Source organism: Portunus trituberculatus, chromosome 38, assembly GCF_017591435.1.
Source record: "Portunus trituberculatus isolate SZX2019 chromosome 38, ASM1759143v1, whole genome shotgun sequence".
Taxonomy (NCBI): Eukaryota; Metazoa; Arthropoda; class Malacostraca; order Decapoda; family Portunidae; genus Portunus; species Portunus trituberculatus.
Window position 1 is genome coordinate 17434877 of NC_059292.1, and position 19501 is coordinate 17454377.

At 41.2% G+C, this 19501-nt stretch overlaps 2 protein-coding genes across 2 annotated transcripts in view; one reads left to right on the forward strand and one right to left on the reverse strand.

The window, feature by feature from the left end:
- LOC123514879 overlaps positions 1 to 3543 on the reverse strand; it is a 573117-nt gene extending 569574 nt beyond the window's left edge. Inside the window, exon 1 of the mRNA XM_045273138.1 lies at positions 3428 to 3543. The gene's annotated coding sequence lies outside the window, so the exon portion shown is untranslated. The remainder of the gene's footprint in view (positions 1 to 3427) is intronic.
- Positions 3544 to 18355: 14812 nt separating this feature from the next.
- Positions 18356 to 19177, forward strand: LOC123514880. The gene has a single exon (XM_045273140.1). It carries the CDS (start codon positions 18356 to 18358, stop codon positions 19175 to 19177), a length of 822 nt encoding a protein of 273 aa, XP_045129075.1.
- The last annotated feature ends 324 nt before the right edge of the window (positions 19178 to 19501 follow it).

A 19501-nucleotide genomic window follows, 5' to 3' on the forward strand; every position in this document is an offset into this window, starting at 1 on the left:
ATATAGTTATTACAAGGTCAGTGATAAAAGAAATAAGGATAGGATTGGACCACTCAGAAAAGATGGTGTAGTAGTGGATCAAAATGAAGACATAGTAGAATTATTGAATGAACAATTTTCTTCAGTATTTACTAGGAAAGAATAGGAAATCCTGTTACAAACAGTGCGACGAGTAGTTTAAGAGCTTTAGAAAATATTGATATAAAACCGGGAATTATTAGGAAATTTATTCTTGAACTAGACGATAGGAAAGCTAGTGGTCCTGATGAGCTACATGCCAGAGTACTTAGGGAGGGTGTAGACAGTATTTCTGAAGCACTTAAGTTAATCTTTGAAAGATCACTTAGGTTTGCTGAGATACCTCAGGACTGGAAGTTAGCTAATGTTACTCCAATATTTAAAAAGGTAGGAAGGATGATGCGAATAATTATAGACCGATCAGTTTAACTAGTATAGTATGTAAGATACTAGAGAAAATCATTAAGGGTAGTATTTGGGAGCATTTAAATGAGAATAGATTAATTAGAGATACCCAACATGGCTTTAGATCAGGAGGTCCTGTCTTACAAATTTGCTCGATATCTTAGAATATATTACCAAGGAGTTAGATGATGGAAATAGCATAGATGTTATATATCTAGATTTTAGCAAGGCGTTTGATAAGGTACCGCATAGGAGGCTAGTGTACAAATTGAGACTACATGGGATAGGGGTAGGTTAGTTGATTGGATTAGTGAATGGCTTTCTGATAGGAAACAGAGAGTAGTATTAAATGGGGCAATGTCTGAGTGGAAGGAAGTGGTTAGTGGGGTACCCCAAGGATCAGTGCTAGGACCTCTTCTTTTCTTGGTGTACATTAACGATTTAGATATAGGAATTAGTAGCAAAGTATCAAAGTTTGCAGATGATACTAAGATAGCATGTGCAGTACAGGGTGAAAAGGACAATTACAGAATACAACGAGACCTGGACAGGCTGATAGCATGGGCAGACAGGTGGCAGATGGAGTTTAATTCTAAAAGTGTCAGGTTATGCATTTAGGTAAAGACAACACAAACTTTAACTATGAGATGGAGGGATGTTGGCTAGAGGCAGTAGAGGAAGGAAAGGATTTAGGAGTAGTGATAGACAGGACTATGAAATTTTCAAAGCAATGTTTAGAAGCAAGAAATAGGGCAAATAGGATCCTGGGTTTTATAAATAGAAATGTTAGTTATAAAAGTAAGGAAGTGGTGCGTAGCTTATATAATTCCTATGTTAGGCCCCATTTAGAGTATTGCATACAGGCCTGGTCACCCCACTATAGGCAGGATATCAACATGTTAGAAGCAGTTCAGAGAAGAGCAACTAGGATGATACCAGCATTAAAGCGCCTGGAGTATAGAGATAGATTAAAGGAATTAAACATGTTTTCATTTGAGAGGAGATGTATAAGAGGGATATGATAGAGTTATTTAAAATGTTCTCAGATACAAACTACATAGATGTGAGATCTTTCTTTACCTTAGAGGAGGAAATAGGACTAGAAATCATGGCAGGAAGATTAGAAAGCAAGGCTGCAGGTTAGATATAAGAAAATATTTCTTTAGTCATAGGGTGGTAGACTTCTGGAATGCATTGCCAGAGAGGTTGTAAATAGCACTAGTTTGACAATGTTTAAAAACAGATTAGATAAGCACTTAAATTTATTAGATTTATAATTATGTATAGCACTGCATGATAGTTTTATAAGAAATTTACTATAGTTAAACAAGACATGATCCCCATGTATGGGGACCACAAATTGTAGAGGATTTCGCTGCAGGACTTAGCCCTGTTAATGGGCCAAATATTTAGAATTAGTATATAATGTATTGTGTACTTGTAAGTGTATCTTTAAGTACTGATGACGAGGTCACTGTGCGACTGATACAGGATAACCTAGATGGGCCCTGGTGGCCCTTTGTTATCCTATTATTTATGTTATATGTTATGTTATGAAAAAAAATAAGAAAAATGTGTGGAATTTCCTTAAAAAATAACTACTTTTGACAAAAACGGTTAGCAGATTCATTCAAAACACAGAGAAATCGCTGAGAAAAAGCATTCCTACCTCCTAACTTGATTCCTCTTTTATCTTTTCGTTATGGCCTGTAGGCATACTTGAAGAGTAAGTGTGGGAAGTGCTGTTCAGCTTCCGCCCATTAGTGGCACAGGCAATTTTATCTATATTGGTACCTATATTAGGACTCATATCACCACCCAAGTGCTTCTTTGGTGTAACCATATAGATCCTGGGTATCATGGTGACATGTAGGTAACTTTAAACCACTCGACATATGGCATAGCTTCAAAGCGGTATGTTGTGAGATTCAAATCTACGCGTGGACCCAATCCTATGTTTATTTTATCCACTAAGCCACCGTCCCCCTAGCTTAAAGATGAACAAGAGAATAAAAAAAATTACCAAAGGTTCTATCTGATGAGAATAAAAATTAGCGCTGTTTCACGGGAAAGAACAATAACAAATACTGTAATAAAATAGCTTGCACAGACACTTGCTGACCTTTAAAACAATGATATCAACCACTACATAATTATGGCCTCTCACACAAAAAAAAGTCTGATTAAATTAAATTAGCCAAATAAACCAGCAAGCTATCCATGCATAATCAATGGTAATTACATAAACTACACCTGCTAATCCTAATCCATGAGCAGAGGAGCGACCTAAGAAATTTCACTTGAACTTCCTAAATGTCACATGAATAAATTGATCATGTTTACGGGATCAATACAACTGAGTTGGCTTCCCACTGTTGTCCTCACCCATGGCCAAAGAGAGAAACACACACACACACAAAATACAATAATACATTTCGGAAACTTCACATTGTTCAGTACTTTTCTAAAATCCCAAACTAAAAACATTGATAGTTATGAAAGACCTCCAAATAGATTTTCAAATTCACTAGCATTCAGCACTTGTATTTATACATCAAAATCGCGGTGGTATTTCGTCATGTGCAAAATTCGATCACCTAACAACACTGAAACACTACACAATGTTTCTTCTTCATCTGCATGACGGAAATCTCTAAATGTCGTCGATAAATCCTACAAAAGGCAACTTCACTTCTTCGTTCCTTCCCGAGCAAAGAGTGTCATGTTTCGTGATGTCTCTCGGAGAAGAACAGAGAATGACGTCTTATGGAGCCCCACCTGCCATGTAATCCACACAAGATTGTCGACAGTCCCTCAAACGCAATTTAACACAGACAACAGCTGACAGAAGGAGGGGTCCCTTTCGTCAAAATGGCGACTGTAAATGCGATGAGTTTTTGAGCCATTATCGACTTCTAGCAGTACCGATAGAGGTTGCATTCGGGCCAATCATATCTCAAATAGTTTATGGGCACGAAACATCCCTCTGCCAACACTTACGTACTTAACTGAGTGCTCGCCGAAGGTAAATATGAACTGTCGGTATATCCATTCACTAGTGCAGAATCACAGACTATAGATACCAGAAGTTACTCTTGCGTCTCTCCGATAGATGGCGCGAGTGTTAGAAAAAAAAAAAAGATTAAAATAAATGGCCAGTTCAGCTAGAAGGTGTGGAAAGAGCTTTTATTATGGCTCTCTCCATATGAAAATTTTTTCTTTTATTTTTTCCTGTCATTTTGTACCTAATACTAGTGATTCACTCTTTTTGTTTGATATTCTATACTCTTCCTCATTCATTCTAAAACTAACAGGATCCATTCAAGAAAAGGCGCGCAGTGTAAAAAAAAAGAGCATCAAAGAGCATTATAACATCCTATTTTCAAGAATTCAATTTCATAAAAACGTTCATCTGATGTCATATGTAAAATTACTTTCAGATACCGATTGTTGTCATGATTCCAGACCTAACACAGTGGTGAAAGAATTCCTCTTAGATCTGGCCTAGTTTGTGGCAAAAAAGAAAAGTCCAAAGGAAGAGAGTTGGTTCCCTAATTCGATTATGTAATTCTGATTTAATATGGAAGTATATTAGAAAAACAGTTCCGGTTGAATACATTGTATATCTTGACTGTTGATTTCATGGAACAACGCCTGATTTATCAGAAATATTTTGCTGGATGAATTTAACTGCAATGTTCGATGGCTCGCTTCCCACTTAAGAGAGAGAGAGAGAGAGATGGGGGAGAGGGGACAAGAAAAAAAAAATGTAAACATACATGATTCAGATCCTGCGGCCTACTGACTGTGCTGTGTTCTGACAGCGCATGCAAAAATCAGTGACAAACGAACGTCATACAATTATTTCGTATCAAACATTAAGTACCACTATGTAAAATATTTGCGATTGTTTAGATCCACTTTTTATTGTTTTTATATCATGTTTATCATTATTCATATTACTATCAATATTAGTAGCGAAAACTATTTGCGATTGTTTAGACCCACTTTTATTGTTTTGTATATCATTCATCATTATTTATTGATTAATTTTCTTTTTTCATCAACGAATTAGATTTTTTTTTTTTTTTTTTTTTTAATTCGTGGGAAGGGGTGGGTGTGGGGGAAAGACATTTAACGTGTCCCGGTTGTAGCGGAGGACATATCTATAGCGTAGCAGTAGCACATGCATGTAGGCCACTTTCCACAAACAGGTTTGCGGTTATTACAAACCTGTCACGTACCCCTTGGGGTACGCGTACCCCAGGTTGAGAGGCCTGCTCTAGGATATGGTTGATGTCATCCCAGGAAATCGTTCGGTCGGTCGAGAACTCTCTTGCACAACATGACATTGCTTTGCTGCGCTGACAACTCGACATTTTGTTCATATTACTGTCAAGATGATAAATATATCATAATCTTTTTATGAATTATCGCATTTGATATAGAATGTAAAACATAGGCATATATATATTCTATACTTTTTTTGAGTCCTGTGTGCGTGACGACTGTTAAGTCGTTTATATACGTACTACATGCACATAGTCCCTTTAACAGCATTAGTAACAAGGAAACTTTTGGAGTTATATCACTTGAGAGAAAGCTCTCTTGGACTACAGTTGCCACACAACCTTGCAAACCTATGATATTTAATTTTGTTTTACTATTTTTATATGCTATTCACACACTTGCAACTATATCTGCAAGCAACACTAGTTCACTACCACAACGACTGAAAACTGTCTGATATACTATATAGTCTAGTTCCGTTTTCGGTAAATGTTTTGCATGCTAGAGGCAGTCACAGCTAGAGTGTTTTCCCTGTGAAGTACTACGTAGATCCTATCGACACTAACTCATATAGTGTCATTAATTGAAAATTTTGTCTACTCCACATATACAACACAATTCAAACTATTAAGTCAATAAACCATAGCACCCTTTCATTTTTACCCTTCCTGATGATGCATTGTGGGTAAGAGGTACGTGACCAACACTGAAAGACTTTAAGGGATAGCTACATAAGATTAAAAAGGTTGAGAACCCCTGCTACTGATATAAGAATGTTAGCATTTTACATTCACTAAGAAAATACAACGTTAAATACCATAGGTAAAGTTAGATGATAGATCGATGGTGATGATGATGATTGATTTGATTTGATTGATATATGGACCCGTAGCGTCAGATAAATAGGTTAGGTTAGGTTAGGTTAGGTTTATGAGTTACAAAACATTTAATGCACACACACACCGCGTAGTGTAGTGGTTAGCGGCGAGGCAATGGGTAAGCCTCTTAATGTGTGGCCCCTGTTCACCTAGCAGTAAATAGGTACGGGATGTAACTCGAGGGGTTGTGGCCTCGCTTTCCCGGTGTGTGGAGTGTGTGATGTGGTCTCAGTCCTACCCGAAGATCGGTCTATGAGCTCTGAGCTCGCTTCGTAATGGGGAAGACTGGCTGGGTGACCAGCAGATGACCGAGGTGAATTACACACACACACACACACACACACACACACACACATGCAACTTGTGTTAAGGCTAAAGAAAAGAGAAATGTGGCTTGGAAAAGATGGAAAAAGAGCAGGAATATACTAAATAAGGAGAATTATAGAGTGGCAAGAAATGAGTATGTGAGGGTAAGAAGGGAGGAAGAAAGAAAATTTGAAAAAGATATTGTAGACAAGAGTAAGGAACATCCAAAATTGTTTTACAGGTTCATAAATGGTAAACTTAAAAAGAGAGAGTCCATTGAAAGATTAAAAGGAGAGCAAGGGATAGTAGATGACCCTAAGAATATCGCGGAATTGCTAAATAATAGGTTTCAACAAGTATTTACTAAAGAAACAATGTTTGTAAAAACTGAAAAAGAGTTAAATAAAATGTTGGAGGAACTTAAAGATGATAAAGCGATGGGACCAGATGAAGTTTCAGGAAAAATATTGAAGGAATGTAGAAAAGAATTGATAGATCCATTATATGATATTGTAAGGTGCTCATTAGAAACTGGGGAAGTACCGGTAAAGTGGAAAAGAGCTGCTGAAGTGGTGCCCATTTATAAAGGAGGCAGTAAAGAAAAGCCTCTTAACTATAGACCTGTGTCTTTAACAAGTGTGGTCGGTAAGATTTGTGAGAGGGTGATAAAGAAATATTGGATACGGTTCCTGGAGGATCATAAGTTATTATCGGATCATCAATTTGGCTTTAGGAAAGGGAGGTCATGTGTAACAAATCTACTGAGCTTTTATTCAAGAGTGGTTGACAAAATACAAGAGAGAGGGATGGATGGACTGTGTATATTTGGATTTAAAAAAAAAGCTTTTGACAAGGTACCTCACATGAGACTGCTATGGAAATTAGAGATTTATGGAGGACTGAAGGGAAAAGTGTTAAAGTGGATGGAAAACTACTTGAGATGGAGGGAGATGAGAACGGTAAGAAGGGATGCAAAGTCGGACTGGTTGGTGGTGGAGAGTGGAGTCCCACAAGGTTCAGTGCTGGCACCAATACTTTTCCTTGTCTATATTAATGATATGCCAGAAGGAGTAAACAGTTATATTAATTTGTTTGCGGAGGATGCGAAGTTGTGTAGGTATGTGAAGAGTGAAGAAGATTGTGAAATTTTACAGGCAGATCTGGGTAGGATTTGGGAGTGAAGCAAGAGGTGGGAGATGGAATTTAATCTGAGCAAAAGTTATGTAATGGAGATGGGGAAGAGTGGAAGACAGCCAAGAGGGTCATACAAGATGGGTGAAGGAGTAGTGTTGAAAAAGGTGGAAAAGGAAAAGGATTTGGGAGTGATAATACAAGACCATGGACAGTTTGAGGCTCATATTGACAAGATGTTTGGAGAAACATTTAATTTGATTAGAAATATTGGATTAGCCTTTCATTATATGGATAAAGATATGATGAAGAAATTAATTAGTACGGTAATTAGACCAAGATTGGAATATGCTGGGGTGGTTTGGTCCCCTTATAAAAAAAGCATATATGGAAGTTGGAGAGATTGCAGAGAATGGCAACAAAAATGGTTCCGGAATTGGCAGAAATGACCTGAGAAGAGATCAAAAGAAATTAATTTGCTTACCTTGAAACAAAGAAGAGAAAGAGGAGATTTAATACAGGTTTATAAACTGTTGAACGGTTTGGATGAAGTGGATAATGAACAAATGATGTTGAGAGAGGAAAACTTAATTAGAACTACGAGATCGCATAGTAAAAAGATAGCCAAAGGAATATGCTTGAAGGATGTGAAGAAATATAGTTTCCCACAGAGATGTGTGCAGGTGTGGAATAGTTTGAGTGAGGAGGTGGTGTCAGCGAGGAGTGTGCATAGTTTTAAAGGAAAGTTGGATGTGTGTAGATATGGAGACGGGGCCACACGAGTATGATACCCAGGCCCTGTAAAATTACAACTAAGTGAACTAGGTGAATACACACACATCAAGAACTATTTCAAATACGCTAACTGGGAGGAAATAGAAAACTCTGAGGGAGTGCAAGAGAAATATAACTTATTTTTGGAAATATACAAAACAGGAGTCAGGGAATATGTCCCGAAATATAGACCTAAGGAAGAAGGAAAGAAAGATTGGTTTAACGCAAAATGTGCCAGGGCAAAGGAGAAAAGGGATGGAGCATGGAAACGGTGGAAAAGAAATAGAAATGCAGTAAATAAGGTAAACTTCAAGATAGCAAGAAATGAATATGTTAAAGTGAGGAAGGAAGAGGAGAGGATCTATGAAAAGGACATAGTCGAAAAATGCAAGGAGCAACCGAAATTGTTCTACAGATTCATAAACGGAAAAATAAGACAAAAAGAAACATTAGAAAGGTTAAAAGGAGAAAATGTGATGGTGGAAGACCCAAAAATTATGGCAGAACTGTTAAATAATAAGTTCCAGGTCTTTACTAAGGAATCCAAATTTGAAAGACCACAGGGTAATAGAGACCATCTATATGGAAGAGATTAAAGTAACCAAGCTTGAAATAAAAGAATTAATGAAGGAATTGGATGAAGTAAAGGCAATGGGACCGGATGAAGTCTCAGGCAGAATACTGAAAGAATGTAGAGAAGAACTAGCAAGTCCTATATACAACATCATAAAATGCTCAATAGAAAATGGAACAGTACCAGTGGAATGAAAAAGAGCTGAGGTGGTTCCCATATATAAGAGCGGAAGGAAGGAAGAACCTTTAAATTACAGCCCAGTATCACTAACTAGTGTAATATTTAAGATGTGTGAAAGAGTAATAAAGAAACAATGGATCGAGTTCCTTGAAGACAACAAATTACTATCAAATAGCCAATTTGGCTTTAGAAAAGGTCGGTCGTGTGTGTAACAAATTTACTGTTTCTACTCTAGAATAGTTGATAGGGTACAAGAGAGAGAGAGAGGGATGGGTTGATTGTATTTACTTGGATTTAAAAAAGGCATTTGATAAAGTGCCACGTGCAAGGTTACTGTGGAAGTTAGAGGAGAAGGGCGGTTTAAAAGGAAACACATTGAGATGGATGGAAAATTATTTGAGGGAGAAAGAAATAAGGAAGGTAGTCAAAGATATGAAGTCCAAGTGGAGAGCAGTAGAAAGCGGAGTGCCACAGGGGTCAGTATTGGTGCCAATACTTTTTTCTCATTTATATAAATGACATGCCAAAAGGAGTGAAGAGCTACATAAATCTGTTTGCGGACGATGCGAAACTGTGCAGAGTTAGAAAAGCAAAAAGAGGATTGTGAAATACCTAAATAAGATCTGGGAATGGAGTAAAAAGTGGGAGATGGAATTCAATGTGGACAAATGCCATGTCATGGAAATGGGAAAGAGTGAAAGACGACCAGTGAGAATCTATAAGATGGGAGATGGAGTAGAACTGGAGAAAGTAAAAAAAGGAAAAGGATTTGGAAGTGACGATGGAAGAAAATAATCAACTGGCAAGCCATATTGATGGAATTTTCAGAGACATACAATTTGCTAAGGAATATTGGAATAGCATTTCACTACATGGACAAAGAAATGATGAAGAAACTGATAAGTACTATAATAAGACCCAGATTGGAATATGCAGGAGTAGTGTGGACACTTCACAAAAAGAAACACATAAGGAAGCTGGAGAGACTACAAAAAATGGCTACAAGAATGGTCCCAGAACTTGATGGGATGACATATGAGGAGAGACTAAAGGCTATGGATCTTCCAACATTGGAGCAGAGAAGGGAGAGAGGAGATCTCATACAAGTTTATAAATTGATAAATGGAATGGACCAAGTGGACAATGAGTATCTGATCCTGAGAGAAGAATATCCCAGTCGAAGCACAAGATCGCATAGTAAGAAGCTGAGGAAGGGAAGATGTGTAAGAGATATTAAAAAGTATAGTTTCCCGCAAAGATGTATTGAGACGTGGAACAGTTTGAATGAAGAAGTAGTGTTTGCAACGAGTGTGCATACTTTTAAAGTAAGATTGGATAAATGTAGATATGGAGACGGGGCCACACGAGCATAAAGCCCAGGCCCTGTAAAACTACAACTAGGTAAATAAACACACACACACACACACACACACACACCCGGCCGGGTGGAGATATTTGGGTGTCTCCTTTCACGTGTAGCCCCTGTTCATCTAGCAGTGAGTAGGTACGGGATGTAAATCGAGGAGTTGTGACCTTGTTGTCCCGGTGTGTGGGGTATGCCTGGTCTCAGGTCTATCCCAAGATCGGAAATAATGAGCTCTGAGCTCGTTCCGTAGGGTAACGTCTGGCTGTCTCGTCAGAGACTACAGCAGATCAAACAGTGAATTACACAGAGCGCTGGCTTCACAAGCCAGAGGACCGGAGTTCGATTCCCTGGCCGGGTGGAGATATTTGGGTGTGTCTCCTTTCACGTGTAGCCCCTGTTCACCTAGCAGTGAGTAGGTACGGGATGTAAATCGAGGAGTTGTGACCTTGCTGTCCCGGTGTGTGGTGTGTGCCTGGTCTCAGGCCTGTCCGAAGATCGGAAATAATGAGCTCTGAGCTCGTTCCGCAGGGTAACGTCTGGCTGTCTCGTCAGAGACTGCAGCAGATTAAACAGTGAAACACACACACACACACACACACACACGCGCGCGCGTTTTTATTTATTTTTTTTTCTATGAAGGGAAGAGAACCAGCCAAGGGAAAAAAAAAAGATAAAAAAAGGGAAAAACGTCAGCAAAAATTAGGGAGCAAATATCTTGATACTTCCCTCTTAAAAGAAGACAAGTCGTAGGATGTCGGAAATACAGATGCAAGGAGAGAATTCCATAGTTTACCAGTGAAAGATATGAATGATTGAGAATGCTGGTTAACTCTTGCGTTAGAAAGTTGAACAGAATAAGGATGAGAGGAAGAAGAAAGCCTTGTGCTGAAGACAGTTAGTCAGAGGAGGAGAGTTGATGAGACGAAAAGCTTTTGATTCCACCCTATCAAATAAAACTGTGTTACTGGACCCCCTAAAACATGCGAAAAGTATTCCATACAGGGGCGGATAAGGCCCCTATATAGAGTAAGGAGTTGGAGGGGAGAGAAAAACTGGCGGAGACGCCTCAGAACGCCTAACTTCATAGAAACTGTTTTAGCAAGAGATGAGATGTGAAGTTTCCAGTTAAGATTATCAATAAAGGACAGACCGAGGATATTCACTGTGGAAGAGGGAGACAATTGAGTGTCATTGAAGAAGAGGGGATAGTTGTCTAGAAATTTGTGTCGAGTAGATAGATGAAGGAATTGAGTTTTTAAGGCATTGAAAACTACTAGATTTTCTCTGTCCCAATCGGAAATCTTAGAAAGATAGGAAGTCAGGCGTTCTGTGGCGTCCCTGCGTGATCTGTTGAATTCCTGAAGGGTTGGTCGTCTCTGAAAGGACGTTGAAAGATGTAGGGTGGTATCATCACCGTAGGAGTGGATAGGGCAAGAAATTTGGTCAAGAAGGTCATTAATGAATAACAGAAAGAAAGTGGTTAACAAGACAGAAACCTAAGGAACTCTACTATTAATAGATTTAGGAGAACAGTGGCCGTCTACCACAACAGCAATAGAACGGTCGGAAAGGAAACGTGATATTATGTTGCAGAGAGTAGGATAGAAGCCGTAGGAGGGCAGTTTTGAAATCAAAGCTTTATGCCAGACTCTATCAAAATCATTTGATATGTCTAACGCTGCAGCAAAAATTTCACCGAAATCTCTAAAAGAGGATGACCAAGACTCAGTAAGGAAAGCCAGAGGATCACCAGTAGAGCGACCTTGAAAGAAGCCATACTGGCGATCAGATAAAAGATTGTGAAGTGACATGTTTGAGAATCTTCCTATTCAGGATAGATTAAAAAACTTTAGACAAACAAGAGATTAAAGCTATAGGACGGTAGCTTGAGAGATTAGAACGATCACCCTTTTTGGGAACAGGCTGAATGCAGGCAAACTTCCAGCAGGAAGGAAAGGTAGAAGTCGATAGACAAAGTTGAAAGAGTTTGGCCAGGCAAGGTGCAAGCACGGAAGCACAGATTTTGACATTTTCTACTTATGAAGGAGTGTTTGGCAAATTGAAGAACAGACTTGGCATGATTCCGGGCAGAGGTATAAAGTGCGTGAGATTCAGGAGATGGAAACCTCAAGTACGTTTTGTAGGCAACCTCTCTATCATGTATACCACGAGAACAGGCTGAGTTAAACCAAGGTTTAGAAGGTTTAGGTTGAGAAAAAGAATGAGGAATGTACGTCCGCATGCCAGATACTATCACCTCTGTTATACGTTCAGCACAAAGGGATGGGCCTCTGACACGGAAGCAGTAATCATTCCAGGGAAAATCAGCATAATACCTCCTCAGGTCCCCCAAGCTGGCAAAGGTAAAACGCTTTGGGGGATTCTGTGGAGGGCTTGGAGATATAGGACAAGATACAGAAATGAGATTGTGATCGGAGGAGCCCAGCGGAGATGAGTGACAGCATAAGCAGAAGGATTAGAGGTGAGGAAGCGCTCAAGAATGTTGGGTGTGTTTCAAGACGGTCAGGAATACGAGTAGGGTGTTGCACCACTTGCTCTAAGTCATGGAGGATAGCAAAGTTTTTATTTTTTTTTATCTATACCATGTGAGCTTTTTACGGGAATTTATGGGCTAAAGGAGAAACTGTTGCCCCGAGTGAGAAAGAGACCAAGAATATTAGGTGTATCTCCAAGACGGTCAGAGATGTGAGTAGGGTGTTGCACCAGTCGCTCTAGATCATGGAGGGTAGCAAAGTTGAAGGCTAGTTCACCAGGATGGTCAGTGCAGGGAGAGGAAAGCCAAAGCTGGTAGTGAACATTGAAATCTCCAATGATGGAGATCTCTGTGGGATGATAGAGGGATCCACTTTGGAAGTTAAATAGTCAAAGAATACACTATAGCCAGAAGAGTTTAGGGAGAGATAGACAGCACAGATGAATTTAGTTAGACAGTGACTGTTCAGTCGAAGCTAGATGGTGGAAAACTCGGAATATTCAATAGTGTGGGCACAAGAGCAAGTTAAGTCGTTGCATACATAGACACAACATCCAGCTTTGGAACGAAAATGAGAATAGAGAAAGTAGGAGGGAACAGAGAAGGGGCTACTGTCAGCTGCCTCAGACAGCTGTGTTTCGGTGAAAAAAAGATGGTGTCAAGACATTTTGGTCCCCTCCCCAGGAAGGGACTGAGTCATGTTTTTTTAGTCGCCATGTTTCTTTTAGATTTAATTTTCAAGTGAAGGGTGTATGTGTGGTAAGTGCATGTAATTTTGTGTGAAGGAGAGTTGTCTTTAGAGGGCAAGCTGTGACTGCTCCCTTGAGTTGTGAGACACAAAGGGAAACGTTCAGCGAGATCGCAACTAGCTTTAATGGAAGGTTCACAGCACCCTCTGAACTAGAGCTATATAGACCTCGCTGGGAGTAAATTATCGTTTCGGTAAGTGCAGAACATAAAACCCTGCCATTATTTTCTTATGCTAATAATTGCTTCTAACACTAAAAATCTGACATGGAACTTTGCAGAACTATTGATGTTTGGATGTGTAATTGCTCAAAGTCACCTCACAGCTCTGAAAAAAAGGTCTCCATTTATTCACTGCTAAATATTGGAAGGGATTAGTTTCTGTTCTGATGTCAGACATTACATAAGAAGCATTATTTGTATCATGTTGAGTTTCTTACATATATAGATTAAGTGACTTGTACCTAGTCAGTACTTTACTTCTGTAGGAGCCACATATGCCAAGAGTTTGGGAACAAAATTTCCTGTTATATTTTTTTTTTTTTTTTTTTGCAATTGTATGTTTAAGCGGATTTTGTGGTGACCTGATGTTTTGACTCCTGTACACTAATGGACTTAAAAACTTTTGTATTTTTTTGAGCTACAAAGTAGTGTCAAGCGTCTGGCATGAGAGGGCCACTTTTCTTGTAAAGGGAACATTGGCCTTTTATACTATAAATCGATTGATAAACTTTTTTTACATCTGAGGTACTCATGATACAGCATGTTGAGTAGGTTTAATTTACTTCTACATTATTATGACATCACTAATTTGTGCATCAGCCAAGCATATAACTCTTTGTATCGCATTAAGTGTTGTCACAGTATGAATTAGTTACTCTGATGGAAATATTATCAATAGTAATAACTATCATATTTTCAGATTCCATATATGATTTTTTTTTTTAAGTTGGGACTGCTGAATATATATATATATATATATATATATATATATATATATATATATATATATATATATATATAGATATATAGATAGATAGATAGATAGATAGATAGATAGATAGATAGATATAGATAGATACAGATAGATAGATAGATAGATAGATAGTTATGGAACGGCCCTTCCACACTAGCCCAGTCCAGGGCGCCTTCACTAGGCCCTCCCAACACAGTTGGCACCAGAGACACGGACCATCATGTCCCCAGGTGGGTTTGGTGGTTATGATTGATGTGCAGAAGGTAGGAAACTCACCAGGCAGACTCAAACATGGCAGTATAGACAGACAATAGGTACACTGAGTAGAAAAGACAGGTACTGGGGTATACTTAGCTTTCTTATTGAAATTTAGACAGGCACATGCAGGTGGTGGCGTAGACCGTAGTAGGTAACGTGGTGAGTGTGGGATCGGGCAGTTGTCCACGCGTAGGTTCGAATCTCACCACATATCACTTTGAAGCTATGCCATTTGTCGAGTGGTTTAAAGTTACCTACATGTCACCATAATACCCAAGATGCATTTGGGTGGTTATATGGGCCCTAATATGGGTAACACTATAAATAAAATTGCCTGTGCCACTAATGGGCGAAAGCTTAACAGCGTTTCCCACATATACTCTTCAAGTATACCTACAGGAGCTATAGGCCATAGCATTAAAAAAAAGGTACTTCACACAATCACTGGCGTCCAAGGCACTTGTAGCTATCTCACCCCACCAGCGCATGGGACCTGTCACTCACTGTGCACTGCACTTAGGAGCGTTCAAGACACCGGTCACATCACTGTACACTGCACTTAGGGGCGTCCAAGGTACCCGTGAGGCAGGTCTCCACAGACTGTGTTCACCAGGCCTCCTCAGAGCTCACCACATAGGAGGCTGCAGGATCAGGGGATGGGCCACTTCAGGCCTATCTGCTTCTCTGACCTGCCCCCTTCTTCGTTACACAGTCCCCCACTATCATGACTAAACGTCCTATCAAAGTCTTGGGTCCAGACTAGAGGGCAACGCATCTTTCGGGAACGTCGCACGTCCAGCTTCCACTGCTCCCCATCATCAGGCGACTCCTCCCAGGAGAAGCGACCAGGGGCCAGGATAACTTGCCAGGTGGTCTACATGGACTACCTTCCTCCTGCCACCACACCCAGGGGTGATGCGATACGTGACATCAGTGAGAGCTTCAGAGATGATCGGCCTCTCCCAGGGACTCTGCAGCTTTTCCCTAGCACCTGGTGCGGTAACACGCCGTGACTCCACACAGGACATCTCAGCGTCGACACTCAGAAACAAAGGCATCTCCTCATTCTGCACCCTCATGGTCTGCCTTCCGAGATCCAAACTCGCTTCACACTGCGTCAGGTAGTACATCCTAAGCAGGTATGGTCCCTCAATGTCGGCAACAAACACAGGCAATTTCTCCTTTGTGTTTCTCACGCCAAAACTAGCCTGCACCGGTCTCTTGAGAGGAAGACAGCGGCCTGTTACATCACGCAGTCACTGCTCTGCTGTCTGAAGTCCTGCTGTGTCCACGTAATCACTTGTGCCTCTTCACGTGCCTCCTGGGCCTGCCTGTCCATTTTCTCCATCATGACAGTCAACAGCGTCCCAACGTCCGGCTACCCATGTCCATGTTCACTTGCACCCATCTCGCCTGTATCACAGCCACTGCCTGCCTCTGCCATTCTACCTTCGGCGACAACCTAGCCACTACACCAGTTTTCAACATCTGGCCACGATCTCACGCTTCTGACACCAGTTGTTACGGAACGGCTCTTCCACACAGTGACTGGCCTAGTCCAGGGCTCCTCCACTGGGCCCCAACAGCACAGCTGGCACCAGCGACACAGACCACCATGTAACCACTTACCAGGCGGGTTCGGCGGCTATGATTGATGTGCAGAAAACTGGAAACTCACCAGGCAAACTAAAACACGGCAGTACAGTCAGACACAGGCACACTGGGTGGAAAAGACAGGCACTGGGGTACACTTAGCTTCTTTATTGAAATCTTGACAGGGATACGCAGATGCAGATGCCTCATGCAATCACTGGCGTCCACGGCACCTGTAGCTATCTCACCCCACCAACTCATGGCACCTGTTCCTCACTGTACACTGCACTTAAGGGCGTCCAAGGCACCTTTGAGGCAGAGATCGGGCACTGTCTTGGGCGTGTATAGACAACACTGAATAAGCGAGAGCGAAAGACATTTACGGAGCGGTGTAGGGGAGCTCACCAGGCCTCCTTAGGGCTCACCAGTTCTCCTTAGAGTTCACCATGTAGGCCTCCTAAGAGCTCACCACATAGGAAGCTGCAGGAAGGGGGGTGTCATGGCACCTCCGCCTCGATCGACTCACGTCCTTCCCTGTCCGGGATCCAGCTCGTTTCTCCTTGTCTGGTGGCATGACTGTCCCCAATAGTTCTAGTAATTAAACCAGGAGGAGACAAAAGGCTCTTTCTAGAGTATTGAAAAATAAATAAACAACTAGCTATGGATATCCATCCTCTTCGTAAGTTACAAGAGTTAGTAGAGAATGTCTCAGGAAATTATTACTGTTACCTTCTCACCCGTGGTTGTCCGCTTTCACTGGCTGCGTCAGCTTCGTTGTCAGGGTCCGGAGCACACAGGAGCACATCAGCACGAGGCACACAATGGCGGGTGGGTGGCGGGCACCGCCGGACAGAAAAACACCAGCTTACTCACGTCCTTTAAGGCGGCGTCACACTAGCACTTTTCCGTCTTCTTTTTCTGTCAATTTTCTGACGACTGTCAACTTTTGCAAACGGTGGCCGTCACACACAAGCTTGCTTCCGCCTTTGCTGCGCTTGTCGATTGTAAACAAACATATCTCCTCATTCACCCCAGCAAGCCGCGGCTTTTTTGCACCTTATAATGTAATCAGCTGTTCTGTGATCCCAAAGGCAACGGTGACCTCTAATACTCTCTATGAGAAATTCGTCAGTGTGTTTTGTCCACTGCTCATCTTGGCCAGTTACTTGGAAGTTGCCCTGGAAATTTTCAAAAGCGTCGCACATTCGCACTCCCCAGGAAATGTACACAAACAACTGAGGAACTTTTCATTGCTAGGCTAGAAGAAAAAAAAAATGTATACAAATATATATTCATCAACTCATTTAAATTTCTTGTCATGATAATAGCATTCTTCCGTTTAACAAAAATAAAAAAAATTTTAATAAAAGTGTTGATTAGAAACCATAGTTCTTATTTTGACTAAAAATTGGCGCTAGACGAAAACGATGCGTTCCGTCTGACTCAAGACGACGGAAAGAGTTGACAGAAGAATAAAAAGACGACGGAAATTGCCTGAGACGACGGAAAAAGTGCTAGAGTGACGCCGCCTTTACTGAGTCCTCAGTTCACAGTACATCACAGGGCAGCCTCCACACACACACACACACACACAGGGCACTCAGGCACTCCAAAGGCGTCCCCAGGGGCGGGCACAACAGACCACAGCAGCAGGCAGTACGTCTAGATTAACAGAGCGTGCCGGGAACGTGCGTCACCCAGTTTTGCCTTGCACGCGCTCGCTTGCAGACTGCTCACTCGCGCCGCGCGCTAACACTCACAATGCACATACACACACATTCGTAACATTACTATGCCACCTTGAATATGAAAGACGCTTACTACCAAATTTCCCTTGATCAATCAAGCAGGGATCTAACGAACTTCTGTGATGGAATCTCGCTTTATAAGTTCAAGAGGCTATCCTTTGGCCTAAGCTGTTCACCTGCTATATTTGCGAGATAAATGAACCAAACCGTATACTCCCACTACTTAAGGAAAATGGGGTGAAAAGCTGCCCTAATGATTTGATTGTATATGTGTAGTGCCTGGGATGATAATATTAAGATTTTTTTTTTTTTTTTTTTAGAAATTCAGAATCATAGTTATAAGTGTGGCAAGGCACGTGATCACGAGGACGTGGGACGTGTCTCAGAGGAAGAGAGAGAGTAGCCAGCTCATGAGTTAAAAGACCGTAAATTTACTTGCTATATTATCAGAAATGTCTAAAACCCAGCCACTGGGGGAGCAAGCCAGCTCAACTCAGTACCGGTCCCAAGCCCGGATAAATGGGGAGGGTTGGGGTTAGGAAGGGCATCTACCCGTAAAACCCCCTGCCAAAACCTGAGATGATATGAGCCTTATCGAAAATGAGACTAATGCTAGGATGTCACCCCTAAGTGACCCACAGATACATCGCCCTAACTCTGTGGTGCAGCGAGGGTTACCGCATCAAGAGCGAGTGCGGCAAAAGAGGCAAGCTCAGCTGGAAAGGAAATTAGAAGAATGGAGAGTTGCTTTGGAAAGCAGAGGTATGAGGATAAGTAGGGCCAAAACTGAATATTTTACGACGGATACAAGGAGAGACCAACAGGCCACAATTAGACTGAATGGTGAAAAGTTGAAGAGAGTGAAAACATTTAAGTACTTGGGATCAATGGTAGACGAGACAGTGGAAATGGAAAAAGAAGTGAACTTCTGGATTCAGTGTGACTGGAACAATTGGCGGCAAGTTTCGGGTGTGATATGCGAGAGAAGGGTACCAGTAAGAGTGAAGGGCAAAGTCCACAAAGCAGTCGTCAGACCTGCTTTGATGTATGGGGTGGAAGCAGCACCTTTGAAGAAGATTGAAGAGAGGAAGATGGATGTGGCGGAGATGAAGATGTTGAGATGGATGGTAGGAGTCACCAGAACAGACCGAATTATGATAGAGTATATAAGAGGAACAGTGAAAGTAGTTGAAGTCACCAAGAAGATCCAGGAGTCAAGGCTGAGGTGGTATGGACACTTGAGAAGAAGAGGTGGCGAAGACCACGTAGGAAGGGAGATCATGGAAATGGAAGTGCAGGGAGTTAGAAGAAGAGGACGGCCCAAACGAAGATGGATTGACTGCATAAACGGAGATCTTAGGGAGAAGAATATAAATCCAGAGATGGCAAACAACAGAAATACGTGGAGAAGGCTCATTCACAACGGCGACCCCGAATAGGGAAAAGCTGGGAAGAAGATTATCAGAAATGTCTGACGAATTTTTCACTATAAGTAAAAGGAGAACTGAGCTGTTCAGGAAAGTCTCTCTCTCAGTGAAGTAATTTCATTAATAATGTCAATCAAATTCTTTGTAATCATTTTGCACCAATCCTCTTGTGATGTCTGCTAACAATTTTCAAAGCCTTGGGAGAGCCGTTGGACGGAAGTTCCCACGGGCCCAATCTCCCTCCATTCTCTAACCGAACAGATCAGTGCTTCTCTCACGCAATCGTAAAGATTTAACGTAACCTTTATAATTATTAAATTGTACTTAGTCATATAA